The following is a 25,193-nucleotide window of genomic DNA, read 5'->3' on the forward strand; positions in this document are numbered from 1 at the left end:
CTAAATATTTCTAGCAGTTTTTTTTTTATTTTAGCCACTTTATTACTGTGACCATGTCTGCGGCTGGGAATTCAGCAATGGAGTGACTCACCTCCTAACAACCCAAAGTTTTTCTACCGACTTAAAACATACATCAGATGCATAATAATAATCTCCACTAGCCTGTATTACAGCAGGTCCAACAGGACCTAAGCAGATTGACACTATCCAGCCAAAGCAGACCACTCAATTGTCACACTATTTAACTGATACACCATCCATCACTCTAAACACTCACTCTCTCGAAACCCAATGCACCATGACTGCAGTGTACATCAACATGCATTATTTGTTATTTGCCAAGGCTTACACAAGAAACTAAGAAATTGAAGGAATAGGCCACATAGTCCCACAAGCCTGCTTCACCATTCAATGGAGAAAATGTCTGGTTGGATCTTGGTCTCAAGCCCATCTTCTTGCCTTTTTTTCCTTAGTGTTCAATATGATCAATAACTTGGACTGTTGTCTGGATTTGAGAATACCAAACATTCATGACCTTCACAGAAATTTATCATCACAATATTAAAAAAAGAGAATTCCTAATTTGAAATTAGACTTCCTAGTTTCAAATTCCCCCATGAAGGGACATTCCCCATCAATATTTACCATGTGTGTCCCCTCAGAATCTTGTGCTTTGGTATAATGATTCCTCATTTTTCTAAATTCCAAGGAGTACAGAACCAACCTGCTCAAATCATCTTAAAGGGACAACTTCATCACAGGAATCAACCCAGTGAAGCTTCTCTGAAATGTCTCCTCAGCAGATATATCCCTCCTTAAATAGGAGGACCAAAACCATATGGAGCACTACAGGTACAGTTACACCAAAACCATTTACAGTTGCAGCAAGACTTTCCTTCATTTGCAGTCCATGCCCCTTGTGTAAAAAGCCAGAAGTCCACTTACCTCCTATGTGCCATTAACCTTGCTTCATGTGGAAGGACACCCAGATCTCTGTGAACAGCAACATTCTATAGTATCTAACTACAGAATGATTTTCTGTTCTTCCTCCTGAAGTGGATAACCTCACATTTCCACACATCTGCCAAATTTCAGTCCTTTTACTTACTCATTTACATCCCTTTACAGGCTTTTTCTGTCCTCATGGCAACTTATCTTAATTTTTCTATTTATTTTTGTCTCATCAACAAATTTGGCTACAATACCCAAGTCATGAATACAGATCATAAACAGCTGAGGCCTAGCTGCAGATCCCAGTCATACCTCTCTATTTACAGTTTGGCAACCTAGAAGTGACCTATTCATCCCAGTTACATCTTCTGTTCTTGCTAATATATTACCCCCAACACTATGAACACTTCCTCAACACACAACCTCTACTACTGAGAAGAAAAATAACTGGTCAGGTACACAGAAATGTTATCACATACACTTACCAAAGTCAAATACTATCCTGTTTTGGAAATACATCACCATTCCTTCATCATTGCCAGTTAACAGTATTGTGCAAATATTTTCACAATTCTTTACATGAATTTTAAAAACTGCCTACTGTACTTCATTGGCATACATTTCCACCAATTAAATGTTAATATCTTTATTGAATATGTGAATTACCATTTTATAACCTGAAACTTGGAAAGAGAATACAAATTAATCCAAATGCAGTATATAAACACTTCCATAGTAACATTAAACTCAATGCTATGATCATTTAAATAGTAGTTAGCAAGACTTGAAATTCATCCCTCCTCCCCACCACCTCCAAGATATATTTATTTAAATTCGGTAATAATTTTTCCCCCAAGAAACCTAAAGTGGGAAACTGTGTAGTACCACTGTCAACTTAAATATCAGGCCATAAAATTTTAAGGATAGAATAAATCCAAAAATGTCCACTTTCCAAAAGTAAAACATATACTTCTACTCTTAAGTTCTGCTCTTTAGAACAATCACATGAACAAAATAAAGAAAATATAGAATAAAAAGAAAGTCCTGAAAATAGTCAACAGGTTACCTAGAATCTGTGGAGAGAAAAAAAGTTAGCATGTCAAGTCAGTGTTAAGCTGGAGCAAGAGCAGTGGAGAACACAAAAAAAAAAGGAAATATATAGAAGATAGAGACCAAGATTGTCCAGATGATACAATGCTTTTGGTACTGTATACTTAATAGAGGAATGAGGGGACTTTAGAGAAAGTATGAAAAAGACAGCAACACAGCAAGGTGCTGAAAATCAGAAACGAGAGAATGCTAGAAATATCCAACACATCAGGCAGCATCTATGGAGAAAGAAAACCCAGGCAACGTTACAGGCAGATGGTCTTGCATGAGAATTGGCCAGTTTTGACACAAACAGAAAGATTGGTTATCTGATAATGCTCAATTCAATATTCAGTATCAAGGGCTACTTGCCTAAACAGAAGACAAAGTGCTGTTCTTCAAGCCTACATTGGGCCTTGTTGAAATGGTGTAGGAGGCCAAAGACAGAGGGATCAGAGTAGGACTGGAATGGAGAATTCAGGTCACAGTCAACTACAAGTTCTGGGTGGATTGTGGACTAAACTGGTTCAGTAAAGCAGTCACCCAACTTGTGTTTGGTTTCTCCAAAGTGAAGAAGACAACGTCATAAATGCCCAATGCAATACAGTAAATGTGAAGTTCAAGTGAATTGCTGCTTTACTAGGAAGGGCTGTTTGGGTCACTGAATAGGAGGGGGCCAGGGTGAAATGGTATGCATTGCGTCGCCTGATGTTGTATGGGAGAATGCCATGAGAAGGGGAATAGTTGGAGGAAATGTAATAGCAAACCAGAGAGTTATGAAGGGAATGGCCCCATTGGAATGGTCGTAAGAGCACTGAAGTAAGCCCTTTTGCCAACTGTGTCCACACCAACCATCAAGCACCCAAGTACACTAACCCCATTTTTCCAGTTGCATCCCCAGCCACTTACTTTTGGGGCAATTTACAGTTGCTAATTTAAACGAGAACACATGGCAGAGAAAACTGGGGCACTGGGGTGGAGAACCCAGTGTGAATCTGTAAACACCATACAGACACCAGGATCAAACATGGTTCTCTGGAGCTGTGAGATAGTAATGCTAACCACTGTGCCACCCACAGACAGAAGAGGTGGAGGAAGAGAAAATGTTGGAATGTCACTGAAAATGGAGAAAATTAAAGAGGATGATCTATTGGATATGGAGTCCGGTGTAGTGTAATGAGAGGACAAGGGAAGCCTAGCTTTGCTTTGGCTGGGAGGAGAGAGAAAAAGAACAGATGTGAGAGTTAGTGGAGACACATTTGACTGACTAGTCAATTATACCAGCGAGGAAACCACTGTCAAGGAAAAAGGGAGATATTTCAGAGGCATTGGTTTGGAAAGTCTCAACAAAACAGAAATGATGCAGACAGAAACAGGGAGAAGGAAATGGAGTCCTTACAGGAATCAGGTTAGGAGAAGTAAAGCTGAAGGAGTCTGTGATTGGATTAGGTAGGTACTGGATTAACAAATTTACTGAAAGGATGAAATTTGGTTAAAATCAGATATGTTACCTCAGAGGCACCTTGACCTAAAAAGTTGAAAGTCAATCATTATCCCCACCTACAACCGACCCAGATCATTTGGAATAGCAGCCACCTGTTCTGCTATTTAATTAGGCCCTGGGGAATCCACTACCTTTCCCTCCCAAAGGCCAAGCAAAATTAAAGTTCAGTGGTGCATTTTTAAGGCGCTTTATCTTACAAATCCAGTTCGGAGACATGTCTGTAGATTAAATAGGTTTATACTTCAGAGCAGATTTTACAATAGCCAAAGTAGTCTTTAAGGTTACGATTCACAGATTTTGACTTCTACCCAACTTATCCTTCCTAATTGCTATGGAAGGTACATTTAAACCAGAAATGCAGTCTGAATTTCAAGAAGCTGAACTATAATAGGAGCAGCCTGCTAATATACCATGAGAAACAGGAAGTAAATGGAATTTTTTTGAATAAAGTTCTGCTTTAAACACAAGAAAATCAATGTTTTAGAACACATCACAAGGCTCTTTCAATGACACTGCAAAATGACAATATGGTGATAAGCCAGAGGTTGAAAAATCTAATGACATTTTTACATGTGGATTTTTTGCCCTCTGCCAACAAAATGCTTTAAATGTGAATTGAGTGTCAGCAGGACTATTTTTGATTTTGATATCCTCCATATACAGATAATGTTTTGTAGAGTACCATCTATGCTCACGTACAGTTGAAAGCATTTAGGCATGATACCATAGGACAAATATACCCCTGTAGGTGACACTGGCTTCAGCAATGAGAAATATTTTTGAAAAGAATACATTTTCAAGACTTCTCGATCTAACACAAAAGTATCAATTTGAACATCTCTCCTCAACTTAAGAGTTTCATATAACGCTCTAACTAGTACCGTCATACACTTTTACAAAATAATGGCAGTTATAATTTAAAAAGTTAAAATGAAACTGATTTCATTTTTTTTTACATTTGTCGGAAGAAATATGTTAGAAAAATAAATCAATTCAGAATCAGTGAGAAGCAAAAAAGTAAATTAACCACTCCAGAATAAGTAACATACAAGAGATTAGTTTTGCTCCAAAAGAAAAAAATCCACCACTTTTGCTATGCAGCAAAAAATCTGAGAACACTTGCTTGCAATCACACACAGTGAAAATATGTTGATTTCTAAAGTTGTCCAGGTAACATACATGATATGCTGTATCTGGTAGTTTTCAAGTCTGCTTCTCACAATGCACAATATAGGAAGAGACATTTGATAAGTGATTTAAGATTTTCTCCAGCCATGCAGAAGACTTCTCGTCAACTTAAAAAGGCTAAGTCCATTTGAAATTTCAAATGGTGAGGAGATTTGCTGGATCAATGGAACCAACATTTATAACAAAATAAATTTCAGAGATGGATAAGTAATGCAGTGCACTGGAAAACCATACAATAGTATGAAAATGAGATGTTCCCATGAAATGCAACAGAAGTGTAACACAACTCTTCAAAATGCTACGCCTATCCAAGAACTACTCTAAATAGAAACAAGAGTCAGAAGAAGCCTCAAGAATCAAGTCCAAAACAATTTTTTGGAAGTGCAAGTATGCTGACACTACAAACTACCTGAAAATTAGCATGATTTTGGGTTTGTTTTAATAATTTAATTACCTTGTTGAAGCGTTCATGGGGAACGTACTGTAGTACAATGGGTTCCATTGTAGTAACATTTGCAAACTGCACCTCTGGAATATAAAGTGCACAAACCACATGGGCCCAACCTGCACATAAACGACACAAAACAAAAAACATTATAAACTACATCAAATCACAAAGTTTATAAACTTAAAAACAAAATATATATAAAATCTGCAATAAAAATATCCCTTAAATTAGAAGTAGCAATAAAAAAGTATTACATTCATATTAAATTAATCAAGAGGCACTAAGCTTGGAAATCCTAGTATAATGTTGAAAGTGTTGACTTAAAAGGTTGGCATGTAACAGTTCCTTGGCTTGTGGGGTTTCCAAACTAATAGTTTAAAAGTATGACACATTAGGCGTACTGTGCTGTTAACTGGCACTATACCAGATGCACGTGGGAAACATTGGTGAAAGACCAACAAAGAACCTTGTAGCTCAGCATTCCCAACAATCATCCAGATGGTTCACATTTCTAACACCATCCCCCTCCTGCAATGTTAACTACTATGCATAAACAAATCCAGAGTGCCCCATGCATAAAGAACACTAAGTATCCAATATTTTTTGAGAGAGAAAACATCCAAGTTAACAATCTTCCCTCTAGTGATTGTATTAAATGCATATGATGCATATATTTTCCCATAATCTAACAGCAGGCTTTATTTTTATTTGAACTTTTGCCCCTCCAGTACCATAAATATGCTAATACATCACCTCTAGATGCTAATTTAGCACAGTTGGAAATATCAAATCAAGTGGCTAGTTATTCAAATTAAATTAAAAATAAAACCAGATAATTTCCTTCCCAATAAAGGAAACAATTATAATCAATAAAGTATTGCTTTGAGGAAATATGATTTAAAAAATTACTATTTTTGATTCAAGGCTTAGTACATCAGCCCAAATAGTCTTAGGCACCAGAGAGAACATGCAGGCCCAATATTTTAAAACAAAGTAAAATACGCATGATAAGTACAGAAGAGCATTATAGAATCTCTCCCTATATGACTTGTATTTATAGTAATGCATCTAACTGCAAAACTTATAAACACATAACTAGAAATAAACTTTATAGCACTTACATTAACCTACATGTATTACACTTTGTTAATTCTCTTATTAGTCTACTCAAGCAAAATACATGACAAAAAAGGTCATCTTCTCAGTTTCCCCTAATTGTCTCAATTGTTAAATATACTGCCTAATCTGAAACTAGACCATATGAACCAGCAGACTCAAGAGTTAAGTCCAGATGTGTCATATATTTTCTTATGTCTACTAGATGGGGCATTAAATTTCCTCAATTCCCTGTGATGGAATGTAAAAATGTGTCAAATTAAGATCCCCAGTACAAATTGCTACCTAATGAAGCATTCTGGTAAATGTGTGTACACAGTTGTCAAGGGGAACAAAAATCAGAGTTAGTTGTGATGCCACAGTAGTCCAATAGACTGGCAAAGGATAATGAACAAGTGACCACCTGAATTGAGAGGGTAATAAGTATTGCACAAATTTATACACAGTGAAATGGAGCCCAGAGAGAAAATGACAACATCCCAGTGCTCTACTGATCAATTAGAAGCCAAATACATCACAGTATTAAGCTATGCAAACAGGATGATTCTAGGAATCAAATGTGAAAATCAGCCACCAGCCCCATTTCTGAAGACTAGGTGAGCTTTCTCCTGCTGACAAATATGCAAACTTGGGTGAACAAAACAGTGTTGTTTACTCTGATATCTTCAGTTTATTAGCAAAAAGTACATAGACCACTCATAATTAATATGCAGATGAGATAACTATCAACTCCTGCCATATGCCTTTGGAAGTAGAGAAATACAGAAAAAGATACTTCTATTTCAGTACTTCTATTTCAAGTATGTTAATATTAGAGGTGGGGGAACGACAAAAAGGAACCAGAAAAAGAACGTGTCCGTAAGCATAGGCAAAATACCAAGAATTATCTATTACTTTTGCATGTGGATAATGAATGGCTGAAGAAACAAAAATCATGTTTAATTGATAGCTTTTTACCCCCAAAAAAATTGCAACATATTTCTGGCATTTATGAACATCTGAGCGATCATCAATCCATATCATTAAAACACAATTTTTCAGGTTTCTTCTAAAACAATAATAATTTCTTAAAATATGATATTAAGACAAGGGTATCAGCATCTTGAGCATTAAGAATTAATTCAGTTAGGGGCTGGACACTCATTTGCTTTTGGCATGGTAGTAAAGACAGGCCATTAGTGAAATCTATACATCTAGGAATTTCAACAACCAGAAAGAATACAACCTTTCAAAAGAACAAGTTCCTTCATCTGATACAAATTGCATTTGTAGCTGGAAGGCACCAGTAAACCAAATGTTAAAAGAGAAATGTAAAAACGATTGAGAGTAAAAGCCAAAATTAAAATGAAGTATGGAATGACACAAATACAATGCACAAGGTAATCAATATATTAAGAAGCTTTATATTAACATCACACTAAGAAAGCTTTGGAAAAAACTGTTGAACATACGTCAATATATGCATGAATTGGAAAAGAAAATTTTACAGGCAGATTTTCCTGAAAATTTTAACAGACCAAAGCTGCTTTGACACAAGAAATTAAGTTCACACATTACTAACACTAGCCATCTTACTCCAAAAGCAGAGCCACAGACAATACAAGTGTGGTTTTAAGTTTGTTGCCAGTCATGGATGCTAATGTTAACAATGTAAATTCAGAAAGTCAATGATATACACTCACCCTTAACAAGAATGAAAGGCACTTTTACTAAAATATAGCACAGAATTTAAATACTTGAGCAGATACAAAATATTAATATTGTAACAATGTATTAAAATGTATTTTCTTTTGTGAATTTAAAGACATTTTAAAAAGTACACTTTACTTTATGCAATTTCAACTTTTGTTGGAAGACATCAACATAAACATTTAAGCTCAAATATTAATTTTGTAGTTGTATTTAAGAACACAATGTCAACAGTTATAATTTCAAACCAATTAAATGTAGTCTAGACTTTAAAATACTGTTTAACAGGCCAGTTAGTACCTCAAAAACAAATTTAAAACATGGAAGGTTTTTATAAGTGTAAGCATGATTTTAACTATAGGAATAGTAAAATTCATAAACTGTAGCACAAAAATATTACATGCAAACACAAACATACAAAGTATGTGACAAATGGTAATCACCCAACAAAAAGCCTCTGAGCATATTGAACAATCCAGGGATATCACAAGGAAAATTTAAGGTTCAATTCAAAATTAGCTTATTCTATTAAGAGACCACATCGCTCCAAACATAACAAGTTATCTTGAACTGATTGTTATGCGCCAGATTTGCATTGAAAAGATACACCGCATTAGTGGTTTTATAATGCAAATTTATCACAATTAAAACATAACTTGAGACAAAATTAAAGTAAATCTACAGTTCCTTGTGTCCCCAGAGCAATTTCTTTGTACTCCATCCAATCACATTTGCCTCCAAAATTATCCACTTCTTCTACAGAAGTTATAGGCATCTTCTTTGGTTATCACATCTCTTCAATCTATGCCTCCATTTCTCATGTATGAATCTAAGGAACAAGTGTCAGTAAACTAAACATCCACGTCAGGTAATCCAACTGAGCATAACTTTAATTTTAATGACTGACTTTACAGAGATATTTCCAACAAAGATCACTGGAGACCAATCATGAAGAGTATTCCCCCCTCTAACTTAAAGGCAACAGTACTGTCCTCATTACTGTCTCAATTGAAAACAAACAGAACAAAATTAACCTTGAGGCAATCCATAGAGATTTTCTTCAGCTAGTCACTGCATTAACTAAATAAACCATCTAGGACTGAGGGAAATGCAACTAAGAAATCAGGAGAACTGTGTCAGAGGTCAGAGAAGACGTAGCTATAGCAATTGAGAAGAAACACATGTGACACAGAATAGGCTCATGGTGAACTTTTAGTAAAGTAGTAGGGTGATGCATGGCAGACAAAACCTCACAATTTTCAAACACCCAGAATGGGTGGGCAATACTCACTGGGTAGAAAATTCAGTCGGTGCTGAGAAAAAAGTTCCTACTAATAATTCCAGAGGTTCTTTTACATTATTCTGATATTACCAATTTCCTGAAAGACAAATCTTGGGCACTTGGCCACAAGCCAATGGAAATTTGTCAGAACTCACTCAGGTCAAAAGACTTGCTGAAGACAGGTTTGCACTTGGCATACAGCCGACTTCGCAGCTTTTCCTCATATTTTTCACCATTAGCAAGGATCTCATATTGTACAAGATCTTAAACAAATTTAACAAAAAAAGTATCTTACAAGTAATTCTCATATTAACTGAAAAAGTTCTGGTAAAAATATTCACTCCATAGTTCACTGACTTTCAGCAAAATTTGGATTTAAATGACTTAATTGACCAAGACAATAAGCATTAAACACGTGATTAATGAATTCATTCCTGAAACTCCAATGGTTATCAGTGGTAATGCATTTTAATGCAATTAGAAATCAATAATAATGTAAGGCAGGAAGTCTATTAATTTCATTAACTTCTTTTAAAGTGTTTACAAAAACAATTTCAGGTTTACCAATATGTCATGCACTACAAATGTGTTATTTGAAATCACCATGGCACTTGGATTTCTAAATGGAGGCATGTAACCCTGTAAACTATGGAAATCTTGCCATTGTCTGGAAGACTTCCAGTTTCAGGAGATATAAATCACATTGTGTCAAACAAGGATTACGATTAAAACGCAAACCACCATATCACACATACTCTTATCCTGTTACATCTTAGAAAAACAAGAACACTGCTTAAACATAAATAAGGTGTCCATTTTAATGAGCAACATAAAGTAGGCAACACACGTACAAACCAACACGTTTACCACACTGACAAAATTGTTAGACAGCTCAGAACATACACCATTGTGGAAGGCCTCCTTTTGCTCTCATTCATTGTAAAGTCAAAGTGGACTGTTTTTTAAAAAAATGAAATCCAAGTTTTACAATACTATCCATAAAGCCTTCACAATTTGGTTTGCTACTGTCTTTACATGGTACTATAATTCTAAGACTGTTGCTTTATAGATTTGGCCTGTTGCTCTCCTGACTTAGTAAGTTTACCCAACAGATAAGCTCACTGAACAAACACTACAAGGAGTCAATGCTCCCCTGGAAGGAACGAAAGGAGACTCACAAAAAGAAAAAAAGGAGATCCCTCCTTATCACATCTTTACCCATCAAGGAATTATCTTGTGCTTGGGTATTGCTTCACAGACGTGAGAAGCTCTCCTCGCAGATGGCCATTCTTCATGTGCAAGTCTAGAGTGCCTTAAACTGTTTGACTACTGAAGACGAAAGAGAACCATATCCAATCTTCACTTTACATTTGCACACATGAAATTTACAACAAAAAAATTTACTGAATAATGATTCAAAAGAAAAATCTTAGCTCGCTTTCTTTAAATAAGAGGACACTTGCTTCATCACTGTGTAACATAATGCTGTCTTTCAAGTAGATTCCTCATAGTATTTTCTGCTTCAAGTAAATGCACTATGATATCTGACTTTCTTTAAAAGCTTTTCAATGTCCTTGTTTAAAAATGAACCTAGTTTGTAGGCTACCACTTTTCTCTTGCATTTACATTGAAACTCTCCTGATGAAACAACACTTTACTTCAATAGTTCACAATAATTATATAATTCAAAACAAAAAGTTATGCACATTACTAGAAACCAAACAATGAGAACGTGAAAGGGACTGGAGCTTAAGATTTAGATTTGATTTGCATTTGAAATAAATTATTTTAAAAGTTACTTCAATATTCAATTTTATGTGCAGAAAACTGACCAAGTACCGTTACTTAATGCCATCCTTCAAACATATGTAATCTGACAAACCACATATTGTATCATGGAGTAAGCATATGTAAAAATCACAGAACCCATTTCACATGCAAACAACCACTAGATGGAGTCCACTTTATAAAGTACACTTAAAATGACTGTCTTAAAAACTGAAAATGTGTGAAGCAGTAGAGCATTCATACACAACCATAGTCACATTTATCACTTTATTAGATATTAACAGTAGGATCTATGTACAGATAAGTTCAAAAGCAGCAAAAGCTGCAGGTAACCAACCCCATTTTGCATGATTCCACACACTAGTAATTTCAAAACAAATTCTTTCTATAGCTCTCATCAACAAATAGTGAAATCAATTCAAATTTGAATAAAGTGATTACTTACATTCATACTATCCCTGCCTATTAAATTTTGCAGTCCGTTAAGATAAAGCGATTTCAGAAAGTCAATAAGGTAATTCAATACATGCCTCATATGCATTTTCAAGCTGGTGTCTATCTAACTAACCAGTACATTCCCTTTTCATAATACAAATCACATACTGCACATTTTTTAAACCAAAAACACGATCACGAATGCATAAAATTGCCGTAAAGAAGAGACAGTTCATTTCATTATTATGTAAACGAACTTACCGCAGTTGTCAGTCCTCTTGAGAGCGCCATCCTTATGAGGGCAAAGTTCACATTTCTTGGGAAAAAATAAAAATAGTCATGTACTGTACTCTATTCCACATGTAAACTAATGGCGTTTACTGCTGAGCTATACTGTCGAAACAATTAATCACCACGAATTAAATCACCTGTCATTTATTGATATCGGCTTCACTTCAAACGCCCAACGTTGTATACTTCAATAACACCCTATTCTGTATACAAACTATTGTAAATTAGCATGGTTCGCTGCGCTGAAAACGTCATCTGATTTAGCATTTCAGTCTAAACATCAACGTTGTGCGGAGCGCATAAAAAGTTCAAAACGTTATAGTACAACTGAACTAAAACATTCATTTTCTTCGCCCCAGACAATCTGCTGAAAACCAGTGCCCGAATTATATGCATTCCCCATCCCCCACGTTAACGGAGCACAGCACTCGAATGCAGTCGTTTGTGTGAAGACGCAAATAAGCGTTCTGATCCCTACATTTCGGAACAATCGAAACTCAACCAGTTGAAAAAAGAAAGTAAGAAAGGCAACGACAAAAAAAATCGGAACTACACTGTTTTACTCTTTAAATTCTAAAATACTAAGCACAAGTGAACCTTTACACCAGAAAACGTACTGAGAGGTCGATCCTTTGGTTTTGGAAAAAAACTCCCTTTTGCTGCCTGACTTAGTGAATGTCGTTCAGGCGCTGCCCTACATACTGCAAATAGCAGCATTTCGCATAGTCTTCCGCATATTTTATTTTCGTCACCTTGGGAGGCCGCTTATCATGTACTGAAAGCACACCATGATGACGGCACCGAGCTCACAACGTAATTGCTCGACCAATCGACACCAGACAACTGGGGAATTTAAAAAAATCCACATTCTCTGCAAAACAGGCACGTGAGCAATAATAAAAGGGGGAAGGGAAGGAATCACATCCAGCCATCTCAACAGCTTTGTTATGCCAGTGGATCATTTTGTCGTAGTGTTTTGCAAAATGCGGCACGTGTTTGACTGCAGAGCTATTCTGTCGCTATTTAGCCATTCAAAATTAGAACGCAATCCATTTTAAAATATAAAAACACAAACAATAGCTGACAATAGCATTAAAACATTACATATTATGAATGGCAAAATAATTCCAATTCAGTCCAATTTTCACAAATGAAGATCGTCATGAATGTAGAAAAAAAATTAAAGCTGCAGATGCTGGAAATCTGAAATTATCTATTTTTGTTTCATAATGAAATCTGTTGCAAAACATTTATTTGAATATACCGGAGACCTAACTGAAGCACTGCGAGAAACATACTAGAAAATACTGGACTCACCACTCGGGCGGCTCTCTCTTGCGATTCACATTTTCTACAAAACCACGGTCCAGTGGGTACTTGCACAATGCCATAACATGCTGAAATTGCAAGGGCAAAAAAAATCTTAAGCCATCCGTTCACCAGTCAAAGTTAATGTAAATAAAAAGTAAATTGTAATGAAATACAGCCTCGTAGATATACAATTAAACAAACCCATTCTTATACTCACTGTACAGTTTTCGTACGTTGTTTGTAAATTGTTCTTGTGCATTCACACCCTTACATCAAATACATGAACTACTAATTAATACCAACCTTCCCCAATAACCTATTGAATCACAAAAATCATGCCAGAATTTAGAAACGAATTTTACACGAGTAACATTTCTACTTTCCAGAATACAATTTCAAGAAAATTATGAAAATCAAAATATCTGCAAATTATTTACTAACTTCAAATTAACAACTAGCAATTATTTTCGTCTTTTAAAGCCTTCATTAAAAGTTTACCCTAAATCGTTTCCAAAATCTTGAGCTATTTAAAAATATTCTTGACCCTTACATAAGTTGTCTTAAATTCATACAGAATGTGCCATTACTGTGCACTTTTCTCACAGAATCAGTGGCATTCAAGCCAAATCACACAATTGTTTATCTCCCAGTCTTTAACAAAATCTACACTTATTATTACAATTATTTTGAAACTTATACAAGAAAAATATCTCTTGTTTATTTGAAACTGTGCAAAGAGAGAAGTTAACATATTTATTGATTGCAGCTTTGCTGCAGCTTCAATTGATTTCAGGATGAAGTACTCTGTACACTTCAAAACATCTACTTCGAGAGAATATTCCTCAGCCTGATTTATTCTAATCATCAACATATAAAAGGTAAACTTAACTTAGTTGAATTTTTTTAAAGATAATATTTGTAAGAAAATCTATTGTTTAATGAAATACGCTTCTATAATTACTGACACCACGTGTAAGAAAGGCAGATAGACTGAATTCCAAGAATGAAGCGGTAGAGGACGGAAATAAGAAATTAGTTTATTTATAAAGGTATAAATTATAAATCAATCCCGTTAGATTTGGAACACTTCTGGTCCAACTGGACACACATCTTCCTCTCCCTGATGGCAGAGACAGGCAATACATTTACTTACAAACACACACACACATCAAAAATATATTGATATGCGTACAAATGCAGCTAGAGGTTTATAAGCACGTATGAAAACATATGCAATTATGCACATGTATACAGAGATCCAGACACTACATTTATAAATACACAAACATGTACATGCAAATATGTAGACTATATACATGCAAATATGTACTTGTCTTTACGAAGGTAGCAGGAAAGCATACTTAGCTAGGTGCATGTTTATGTAGGTGTGCACACATCCATATGCATTCAAACATACCCAAATCTGGCATTTACACATAAATACAAGACAGAAGCACATGCATATCTATACATCTATATTTATACAAACTCATATCAAATACAAACGGTACACAGAGATATTTGCCCAAAGGTATGTTTGTACCGAGACAAAGATCTGCACACAAAGATGCAGCCATATGCATGCACACATGCATAGACAATGGGACACCTTCCAAATCCAAGACCTCTACCACCAAGGTGGATAAGGGCCACAAGTGCATGGGAACACTACCACCTCTGGATTCCCGTCACACACCATTCTGACTTAGAAATATATTGTGTTCTGTCATAGTCACTGGTTCAAAACCCAAAACTTCCTGCTCAACAACGCTATGGGGGCACCTTCACCAGAAAGTCTGCAGTCATACAGTCAGACAGAAACAGCATGGAAACAGGCCCTTCAGCTCATCAAATCCATACCCACTATCAACCACCCATTTACACTTATCCTATGTTACTCTCTTTCTGTTATTCTCCCCACATTCTCATAGGATTCTACCACTTATCTACAATTTACAGTAACCAATGAAGCTACCAACTCACACATCTTTGGGAGGTGGGAGGAAAGAAGAGCACCTGGAGAAAAACTCACTACCACTTTCTCACGGGCAGTTCTGGTGATCCTAAGGATGTGCTAGTTTGTAGGTTAATTATAAATTAATCTTAGTGTAGGTTGCAGGAAAATCACAAAGGAGTTAATGGACATGAGAGAAAGACTAGATTATAGGGAAATAAGGGGCAGAATGGGATTGATCCGAGAGCTGGCACTGACTCTATGGACTGAACGATATCCAATGTTACAAAGAAATATGACCTATAGATATGGGCAATTATTGTTGACACTGCCAACGACACCATCATTCTGGAAAAAAATGCACACACAAACGCACAATTGAAGAAACACAAAATATCACACACTAATATAGCACTCAAATCTAAATATACTAATTAGCATTCAGACAACATGGGCCTGAGAGGACCTGGGAAAAAAATTTGTTCAACTTAATGCCCCATTTCTGTGCATACAGGATCTGATTAAATATATAAACACACACACCTGCATATGTGTGTATCTTTTTATAGGAAGACAGAATCACGTACATATATATACAGACACACCCAGACTTAATCATCCAAATACACATTTATACATAAACTATACTACTCCAAGGCATCTACTGCTGAAACCCATATTTATGCTTTGATTACCTCTTGACTTGACTATCGCAACAGTAAACTTGATGTCTTCTACACTCTGGGCATGATTCTAATTTGCAAGATATCCCCCTCACTTGCTCACCTAAATTGCCTGCCTTTTAAGGAATACTTCAGTATTAACACTCTCACCCTTGTTTCCAAATCTCTCCACTGCTTTGCCCTTTCTTAATTGTAAAATCCTGTCCTAGAACTCCTTGGAGCAGCTTCACTCTTTCAGTTCTGTCTCTTGATCATCCTGAAATGTAAATACTACCACATTAGTGGGAAAAAGCTTTAGGAGTGTCATCAAACAAAATTTGACTGAGCCATATAAGGAGCTAATAGGGTAACTGACCAAAGACCGGTCAAAGAGGAAGGAAAGAAAGAGGTGGAGAGGAACTTCCTCCATTTGGGAGGAAGTTGTAGATCTTTGAATCTTGACAGCTGGAGGAATAGCCACTAATACTGAAGTAATAAAATTTGGGGATGGTCAAGATTCCTCAGTGGAGGAGATAACAAAAATGGAAAACAGCAAGGTCACGAAGAGATTCAAAAACAAGAGTGAGAGCTTAAAATCAAAATGTTGCCCAACCGAAAGCCAATGCAGTAAACACAGGAGTGATGGGTGAATGGAATGAATTAAGATTCAGCTAACATTTTAGATGGCCTCAATTACACACAACAAAGGGAGCTGTCCAAGATTAAAATCTGTATGTTAAAAAGAGGCATGAATGAGAGATCAGAAGCATAATCTAAGTAATGGTGAAGAAATATGGTCAGAAGATTACTTTGGGTCTAATAAACAGACAGCCTAATTAAGTTCCAAGCAGGTACCAGGAAAGGGAACCAAGTCTGTGGTTTGTGAACATGATGGGAACCAAAAACAATGGCTTCCAATATTTATTTGAAGAAAACTTCTGTTTGCCCAGATCTGTTAAGTCAAACAAACAGTATGACAATTTTGAAACGCTGGAACAGTCAAGAGTGGTGGTGGTAAGGAAGAGGAAGGCGCCATGCAAATTCAAATGGAAACTCATACCATATATTTTCAGGTCATCTTGCTGAAGGCAACCATGGGAATCAAGAAACGGGCTGAGGATAGATCCTCGAGGGACAGAGGTATGGGGAAAGGAAGAGAAACAAATGAAGGCGATTCTCTAACTATAACTGGAGACATAAGATTGGAACCAAGCAAGGATAATCCTTCCGGCTGGTAGAGAGACATGAAGGAAAAATGACCTGGTTAGCCATGTCAAAGGCTGCAGACATATCAATAAGAAGATGGACGGATAGTTTACGTCACAGTAACTTAAGATATTACTGGTATCTTTGCCAATAACCATTTCAAGCCATTTAAACAAGGAGTTCCATGAAAGATGGACATGATTTTGGAAGGTGCAATACATTCAAGAGCTTAGCAGAGGAAACTAAGTTTGTAGGTATGCACCCATTTACAGTCCAGAGGCATCAGTGGCTGCTTTCTCAAGGAGAAATGGTCAGGTTTGAAGATCAGGCTGGACAAGAAGAATTAAAGAAGGCATGAGGAGAGACAGTAGAGAGACAGGACAGAAGAAAAATAAATTTGGCCTGGTGGGCTAAGGGAAAGGATTGAAAGAAGCAGCTTCCTAGATGGTCTCAAGAGATCTTTCTGCACCTTCCACTTGTCAGAGAAAAAGAGTGGAAAGAAGAAAGGGTAATTTCTGAAGACAGTCTGTAATAGGGAAAAGAAGACAGAGCTCGTCTACCAGGATAATCCCAAAATATTAGCAAGTTTTGAGAATTGGGCCCAAAAGTGCTTTATGCAGTCCAACTAGATCTGGCATGAATACATAAACCAGTAGGCTGTAATATTAGTTCATGTTTGTGTAGCTTGCACATGGAAGTAGCAATGGCCATCACTGGGGACAGTCAGGATGAGAGCAAGAGTAATGGACTGAGAAATCAAAAGTCGGAAGAATATGGTTGAGCTGACCAGTAGCTTCAGAAATGTAGGCGTCAAATGCAAGACCAAAGACCTCCCCTCCTTGGACTCTGTCTTTACCCCTCATTGCCTTGGTGAAGCAGCCAGCATAATCAAAGACCCGACCCACCCGGGACATTCTCTCTTCCCTCCTCTTCCATCGGGTAGAAGATACAGGAGCCTGAGGACATGTACCACCAGGCTTAAGAACAGCTTCTACCCCACTGTGATAAGACTATTGAACAGTTCCCTTATACAATGAGATTGACTATGACCTATGACCTCATAATCTACCTTGTTGTGACCTTGCACCTTATTGCAATGCACTTTCTCTGTAGCTGTGACACTTTATACTTTTACTGTTTTTACCTGTACTACATTAATGCACTCTGTACTAACTCAATGTAACTGCACTCTGTAATTAATAAACCTGTACGATCGGTTTGTAAGATAAGCTTTTCACTGTACCTCGGTACAAGTGACATTAATAAACCAATACCAATACCAAGTAAATTGGAAAGAGCTTTTTCTAGGGATGGACACAGGGATAATGGCAAGTGGAGGGGTTTGGCAGTGAAGAACCATACAAGAAGTCATTGAGATGACTGAAATAGAAAGACCACATGAAGTGGTAATGTCAAGGAAATTAATATTAATATGGATTGTGGAATTTCATGAAGGGAGAGATTAAGTGAGAGGAAATTAATGCAGAGGACAGTGTACAATATACTGAGAGACTGAAAACAGCAAGAACACAAGAAAATAGCATAGGAGCAGGCCACCAGGCCCCTCAAGCCTATCCACCATTCAACATGATCATGGCTGATTTATGCTGGCCTCAACTCCTCTTCTGTGTCAGTTCCCCATAACTCTCAATTCCTTGATCTTACAAATATTTTTCTATCTCCATTTTAAATATACCTAATGATCTGCCCCCCCACCACCCTCTGGGGCAGAAAAGTCTAGAGATTCACGCCGAGAAGAAATTTCTAAGCACCTCAGCTTTAAATGACCAGCCCCTTATTTTGTAGCTATGTTTCCTTGTTTGTGATTCTCCCATTAGGGAAAACATCTGCTCTGTCAAGCACCCTTAGGATCTTATACGTCTGAATAAGGTCACACTTACTCTTCTAAACTCCAAGCAATACAAACCAAAACTGTTTAACCTCTCTTGATACAACAACCCTCTCATCCCAGGAATTAGCCAGTGAATCTCCTTTCGACTGTTTCCAATGCTACTGTATCTTTTAGGTAAGAGGACCAAAACTGTAAACAGTATTCCAGGTGTGACCTCACCTAAACCCAGTACAACCGTAACAAAACCTCCTGATTCTTAAAGTCCAACCCCTTCATGATAAAGGCCAACATGCCCTTTGCCTTCTTAACTAGTTGGACATGATGCTAACTTTTTGTGATTCATGCATAAACACATTTAGATCCCTCTGAACTTTACTCATTTGCAGTTTCACTCCATTTAGACAATAATCTGTCTTTTGATTCCTGTTTCCTCACACTTGACCTTATTAAACTCCATTTGTCAGATTTTCGCCCAATCACTCAATCGAAAGTACATTGCAATATCACAATGTCTTCATCACAACATGCCCTTCCATTTATTTTCTCATCATTAGCAAACTTGGAAATCTTGCATTTGTTTCCTCCTCCAGGTCAGTAGTGTAAACAGTAAATCATGAGGGCCAAGATCTGATCCCTGAAGTACTCCACTATTTTCATCCCTTCAATCTGAAAAGGACCCATTTATTCCAAATCTTTGTTTTTTCTATGGCAATCCATGTTAACACACTTTCTTCAATCCCTTGGGCTCTTAATTTATGCCCCAGCCTCTTAGGTGGCACCTTGTCAAATGCCTTTTGGAAATCTAAATACATTACTTCTACAGGTTCCCCTCTATCAACCCTCCGTCACATCCTCAAAGAATTCATTCAAATTGGTTTATCTTTTATTCCATTATATACCACTTTCCTAAATGATTAGTTATTTCCTCTTTGATTATCAACTCTAGCATCTTGCCAACAATAGATGTAAAATTAACTGGGCTATAGTTCCCCACCTTCTGTTTTCCTTCCTTTTTGAACAAGGGAGTCAAACTGGCTGTTTTCAAAGCTTCTGGTGCCTTCCAGAATTTAGTGAGTTTTGAAAAATGTTAACCAATGGGTCCACAATCTCTGCAGCCACCCCCTTTAAAACCCTTGAGTGCAGGCCATCAGGTCCCAGCATTTTGTCTGCCTTTAGCCCAAGATGAAAAGGCTGAGAAAGAAAAAAGCAGTAAAGATATATTGGTGAGAAAATTTTTTATTGTATTTGGATATGTGGTTGAGGTGTTAATGATGATTCCAGTTGGATGGGGCAAATTATGTTACTATTCATGATGTGGCAACGACAACCGCCTCAACAAGCCCTTTGGAGGATGCCACAAGAAGCATAGAGTGAATACACAGGCTTACCTAAGAAAGGGTCAAGTCTGTAATAGTGGCAGGAAAGTAGGAAGGTTGAGGAGTATTTAAGGATTAGAAGTGGATGCGAGAGAGCAGATTAACTAACATGTAAAATTAAATGAAACAATAATAAGGGGAGAGAGGTCTACAATGGGTAAAATTAAAGAAGCAAAAATATAGTAGGAATTAGAAATTAATGGTTGGAGTCCAAAGTGGCAGGTAAAGCACAAAGATGAATGAACAAAATTAAAACTCAAGTTGCATACCAGTTTATAACATTATATGGAAATTATGAGAATCCCCATAATCTAAAATCCCAAAGATCAAACCAATAGGAGAAATAGGAGATAGATTGTACAAAGTTCAAGTTAAATTTCCTATGGTGGGATGAATTTGAAAACATCCAAGGTTATGAAGAGATCCTGATAAACATGCTATTACACAAATATCAATACTCATGACTAATGCAGATGTGTACAAGTCTATGCCAATTGTCTTTCTAAATATACTCCCTTAATTTTTCCCAAAAATGTGCTCATGTCCAGGCTAACTAACTTGTAATTACTTAGTCTAATAATCTGTGATGTTTGGGACTTCGATAGTGCTGAACTGGCAAATTATCTGGATTACTGAATGTTACTCAACACATTTTAATTCACTTTTTTTTTTAAGATGTTATACAATAATATAAGTTTTCCAGTGAATAATATAAGTTTTCCAATGAGTTTAAAGGCAGCACAAAAAATGGGGGCTTGGTGAGTTCAAAGGGAGCATGGGAAATGAGGCTTGGTAAACCAGGTATCAAATGGCTGGATTTCCAAATAATCAGATAGCAGATTATTGGAATTTTACTGTACCGGATTAGCAAACTTCCAGTCCTCTGACACTAAACCTGTAGGCAAAGAGGATTGGAAACTGATAGCCAAAACCTTTACAATTTACAACCTTGTTTATTTGAATCACCCGGGATGGATTTCATCATGGCCAGCAATTTATCTACTTTGAAAAATCCTGAACCCCTTACTTCCTCTCTCATCCAATATTTTTACACTCCTCCTCCTCAAGCATTATGTCCGTATCATACCCCCCTTTTTTGTAAAGGCATTAATTATGAACCATACCAACATCTTCCAATGCTACACAGGTAGCATTTTTTTTTCACTAAGTAAACCAGAAGATTACTAGGGAAAGAGTAGGGCCTGTTATTAAACAGAGAGTTAATGTGAGGACTTTGCTACCACATTAACTGTTCGGAGTTATATTCATCTGCACCACACTCCTATCTTGGTTCTTTCTAGTGCACAGCATCTGGGATGACACAAATTAGTACGCTCTAGATCCTGCTTTTTAACCTTTTTTAAATCTAATAGCAGGACTTGGTTCTTCTTTCTGCCCATAGTGTTGGTACCAATATGGATCACAACCTCTGGTTACTTACCCTCTTTCCTATAACCCACCCCAGAATGTCTTGCAGCCACTTAATGATATTCTGGAACCTGGCATCAGAAAGGTAAATCATCATCCTGAAGTCACATCTCTGGCTGCAAAAACTGTTTTTTTTGCCTTCTTAATATTGAATCCATTAACCCTTTCCTGACCTTCCTCTTCACAACTTTCTGCAGAGTTCAATTGTACATGTTCACTAGCTGAATTTCCTGGAGGAATTATTCAGATCTAAACTAGGGAGTAATACATAATCAGAGGTCTACTTTTGACTACCTGCCTGGTTTGCTCATCTGTCTGCCATCATCCATTCCTTATCTTTATGTAAATATGCAAACATATGGATATATACATACATAATAAATGCATACTGTACATACTTGCCCAACAAACATGCAAAAATGCACACATACATTCACTGAAATTTGAATAAACATCTATGCATGCAAACACACATATGCCCACATAAGACAAACATAATGAAAATCACAGGCACTCACACATATACACAAGCAGATATGTTCTTACTCACATAAGCATACACATATAACAACATAAGCTTGTGATTTTAAAAAACGATAATTTGCAGACTCAAACTTGCATACACAGATATGCAAAAAAAACTTCCATAGAAACACCTAATATATGTGTATACTCCTGCACTCATATGTATGCACATCTAGGTACAATTACATCAATATGCAGACTAATTCATATACTCAAGCCAAAACCACATTCATACACCTGTATGCGTGTGTACAACTATGAACCTGTGCAATCTCAAAAACATGTATCATGATTATGCATATACGAGCAAAGATACGTACGTATATCACATATTCATAGACACAAAATAGATTTAGTGTGTCAATCTGAATAATTACACTTCATTTCTATTACATTATGAAATATAACTATTTCATTAAGAGATCGCCACAGAGAATCCAGGAAGTTAGCCCTTATCACTCATGAAATGGGATATTTTATAATTAACTGCACAGGTGCGAACAATGGACGGACATCGATCCTCCACTGAATTTATCATTGTCCGAAACTCATTGCAGTTTTCATCTGAAGGTTTATTTAATTAAAAAAAACACTTTGATCAGACCTCCTAAGGCCTAAAACTGTATTGCAGAAAAAGTCAGTACGGGGCCGGGCCTCAATCGAGGCTTCAGCCTTAAACGAGGCCGGAGGTCTTTCCTGATGCTGCTGCTGCTTCTGCTAAAATTTACCTTGATGAACGGCAACATTACAACCGTGTCCGTCACAGTAAACTAGGGGGTTCTCAGCCCAGCCTCTCTCGTCTGAGCAAACGCAACAGCCGCCAATCATCTCCTTCATATTTGAAAAGTCAGCCGGAAGTCCACTCGAAACCATCTACGAGTAGAAGAGGAGAAAGAAAGGGCAGAGAAAAAAAAACCGGGAGAAGAATCTTGCTTTTAAAATTCACGTCCCACATGGTTTTAGACCCATTTTGACGGGGGCCTGCCAACACCACCACACCACACATACAAACACACGCAGCCCGGACTCAGGCTGCCCGAGCAGCGCGAGCAGGCGCACTGACAGCCCACGAGGGCTGCGAAATTCAAACGGAGAGTGTCTGAGGGGGAGGGAGGGAAGGAGGGCGGAGGGAGGAGGGGAGAGAGCGGGGGGGAGTGGGAAGGTGCGCGAGAATGCTTCACGCGCAACTGAAACTGATAACGGAAACCGCGCGAGCCCTCCAGCCCGGCGCGTTTGTTTGTGTGTGTGGGGGGGGGTGTTTGTGTGTGTGTGGGGGGTGTTTGTGTGTGTAGGGGGGTGTTTGTGTGAGGGGGGGGTGTTTGTGTGTGGGGGGGGTGTTTGTGTGGGGGGGGTGTTTGTGGGGGGGGGGTGTTTGTGTGGGGGGAGGGTGTGTGGGGGGAAGGTGTGGGGGGTGAGGGGGAAGGTGTGTGTGTGTGGTGGGGGTGGGGGGAAGGTGTTTGTGGGGGTGGGGGGAAGGAGTGTATGTGAGGGAATGAATGTGTGTGGGGGGAGGAGGGAAGGTGTGTGTGAGGGGGGGAGTGTGTGTATGTGTGAGAGAGAGGAGGGAGGGTGTATGTGTGTGTGGGGGGAGGGAGGGTGTGTGTGTGTTTTTAGACAAATGACTGACAGCTCCTCAACCAATAGGCGGGCCGGGCCGGGACGTCCGTTCAAGCCATTCCAGAACACGCCAGGCTGAGATGCCGACCTCGGCTTCCGGTGTGCGCGGGTTTTTTTTCCGCGCTCGCGCTCGCGCGCGCATTGACAGACTGAATGGGCATTGTGGGTACATCAATGAGCCGCAGCCGGAACGAGCGAAGGTTAAAGGTGACCTACTCAACCTATCGTTACCCACGTGAATCAGGCTAAGTAGTTGCAGATCCCAACATTTGAGTTTCAGAGTGCTGCAGAGGGGGGATCTGGAAAGTTACAAGTAGTTTAATTTTTCTTGTTTTTATTTTGTTTCCTTAAAAATACGGATTTGCTGCAACTTTTAAAACTATAAATATGTCGGGAAATACAGCACAAAGAATAAAAAAACAAATTTTCATGTTGAGATAATCACCCTGTTCACGGTAGGTTCGCTAAATTTGCAAAAAAAATGCGCTACAAGCTTGTTAAAATATTTTACTTGATATACATGGATAACCAAATACAGAACAAACAACTAATTAGATTATTAAAGTTGATTTTTTTTATCTTTAGAGTTAAAGCTGTTTAGATAAATAAATGACAATACTGAAATAGAAAGATACGTAGGGACTGAAATTTCTCAATGGAATGTGTTGGGCATTGCTGATTGCAAACGTGCTGTTACAAAAAGCTTCTGACAGAAATCTACATTTTTGCTTAGTACTTTTCTAGATATCTATATATTTAAAAACAAATTAATGGAATGTTTTGTATTCTACTTCCATGTCATTGAAGCCAAAAAATAAGGTTTACATTTAACGTAATGTTGTGAATTTCTTTTTTTTTGATTAAAATACTTCTCGTCAGTATTTACAAACTTGGTAATCTTTACATATATTCACTTTGTCGAAACCAATTCTCTTTAATTGCTTAAGATATTATTTCTGATATTAATCCTTACGAGATTAAAAGGGAATACCGCGTGCTTTGAGACGTTGAATTCGTGAAAACCAGTCTATTTCTGCAGGAAACCTTTGAAAATGTGCTTTGTTCGATCCAGACTGTATTGAACTTCCAACTTCATTCTGATTGAAATCTTCAAAAATGAAATTTATATTTAATCTAATATATGTTCACACTCCTTAAGACAACTTAAACAACTAGAGAGTAAAAATATGCAATTGATTTTCGAGGTCGAGAATGAATTCCCTTTGTTTCTGCCTTGCTGCCCACGAACCCAACAACGGCGTGTTTGGAAATGCTTACCTTCTGTGCTTTAAAATCGACAAAAGTGTTTCCGTGCATATTAGATCTCAAGAAGCTCGCCAGCGGTACCTATAAATATAGCAAACGGTGTTTAATGCACTACATATTTTCCTAATCTTGTTGTTTCTTTAAAGGCTGCCTTGCCGAGCACGTTGTTGCAGTAAGTTGACCCCCGCCTTCTGAATCGGTTACGTTACGACCCT

At 37.5% G+C, this 25,193-nt stretch overlaps 1 protein-coding gene across 4 annotated transcripts in view; it reads right to left on the minus strand.

Moving 5' to 3' along the window:
• mllt10 (MLLT10 histone lysine methyltransferase DOT1L cofactor) overlaps nt 1-23,235 on the minus strand; it is a 207,394-nt gene extending 184,159 nt beyond the window's left edge. For 3 of the 4 annotated variants that reach the window (XM_052016276.1, XM_052016277.1, XM_052016275.1), the window contains exons 1-4: nt 22,824-23,235; nt 13,099-13,178; nt 11,752-11,806; nt 5,187-5,296 (exon numbers count right to left, since the gene is read on the minus strand). In XM_052016276.1, coding sequence (XP_051872236.1) covers nt 5,187-5,296; nt 11,752-11,806; nt 13,099-13,178; nt 22,824-22,968 — 390 coding nt within the window. In that variant the 5' untranslated portion in view covers nt 22,969-23,235. Of the gene's footprint in view, nt 1-5,186; nt 5,297-11,751; nt 11,807-12,398; nt 12,504-13,098; nt 13,179-22,823 lie in introns of those variants that run through there. The other variant, XM_052016278.1, reaches the window with a different exon arrangement.
• Nucleotides 23,236-25,193: the final 1,958 nt, after the last annotated feature.

Source organism: Pristis pectinata, chromosome 5, assembly GCF_009764475.1.
Source record: "Pristis pectinata isolate sPriPec2 chromosome 5, sPriPec2.1.pri, whole genome shotgun sequence".
NCBI classification, from domain to species: domain Eukaryota; kingdom Metazoa; phylum Chordata; class Chondrichthyes; order Rhinopristiformes; family Pristidae; genus Pristis; species Pristis pectinata.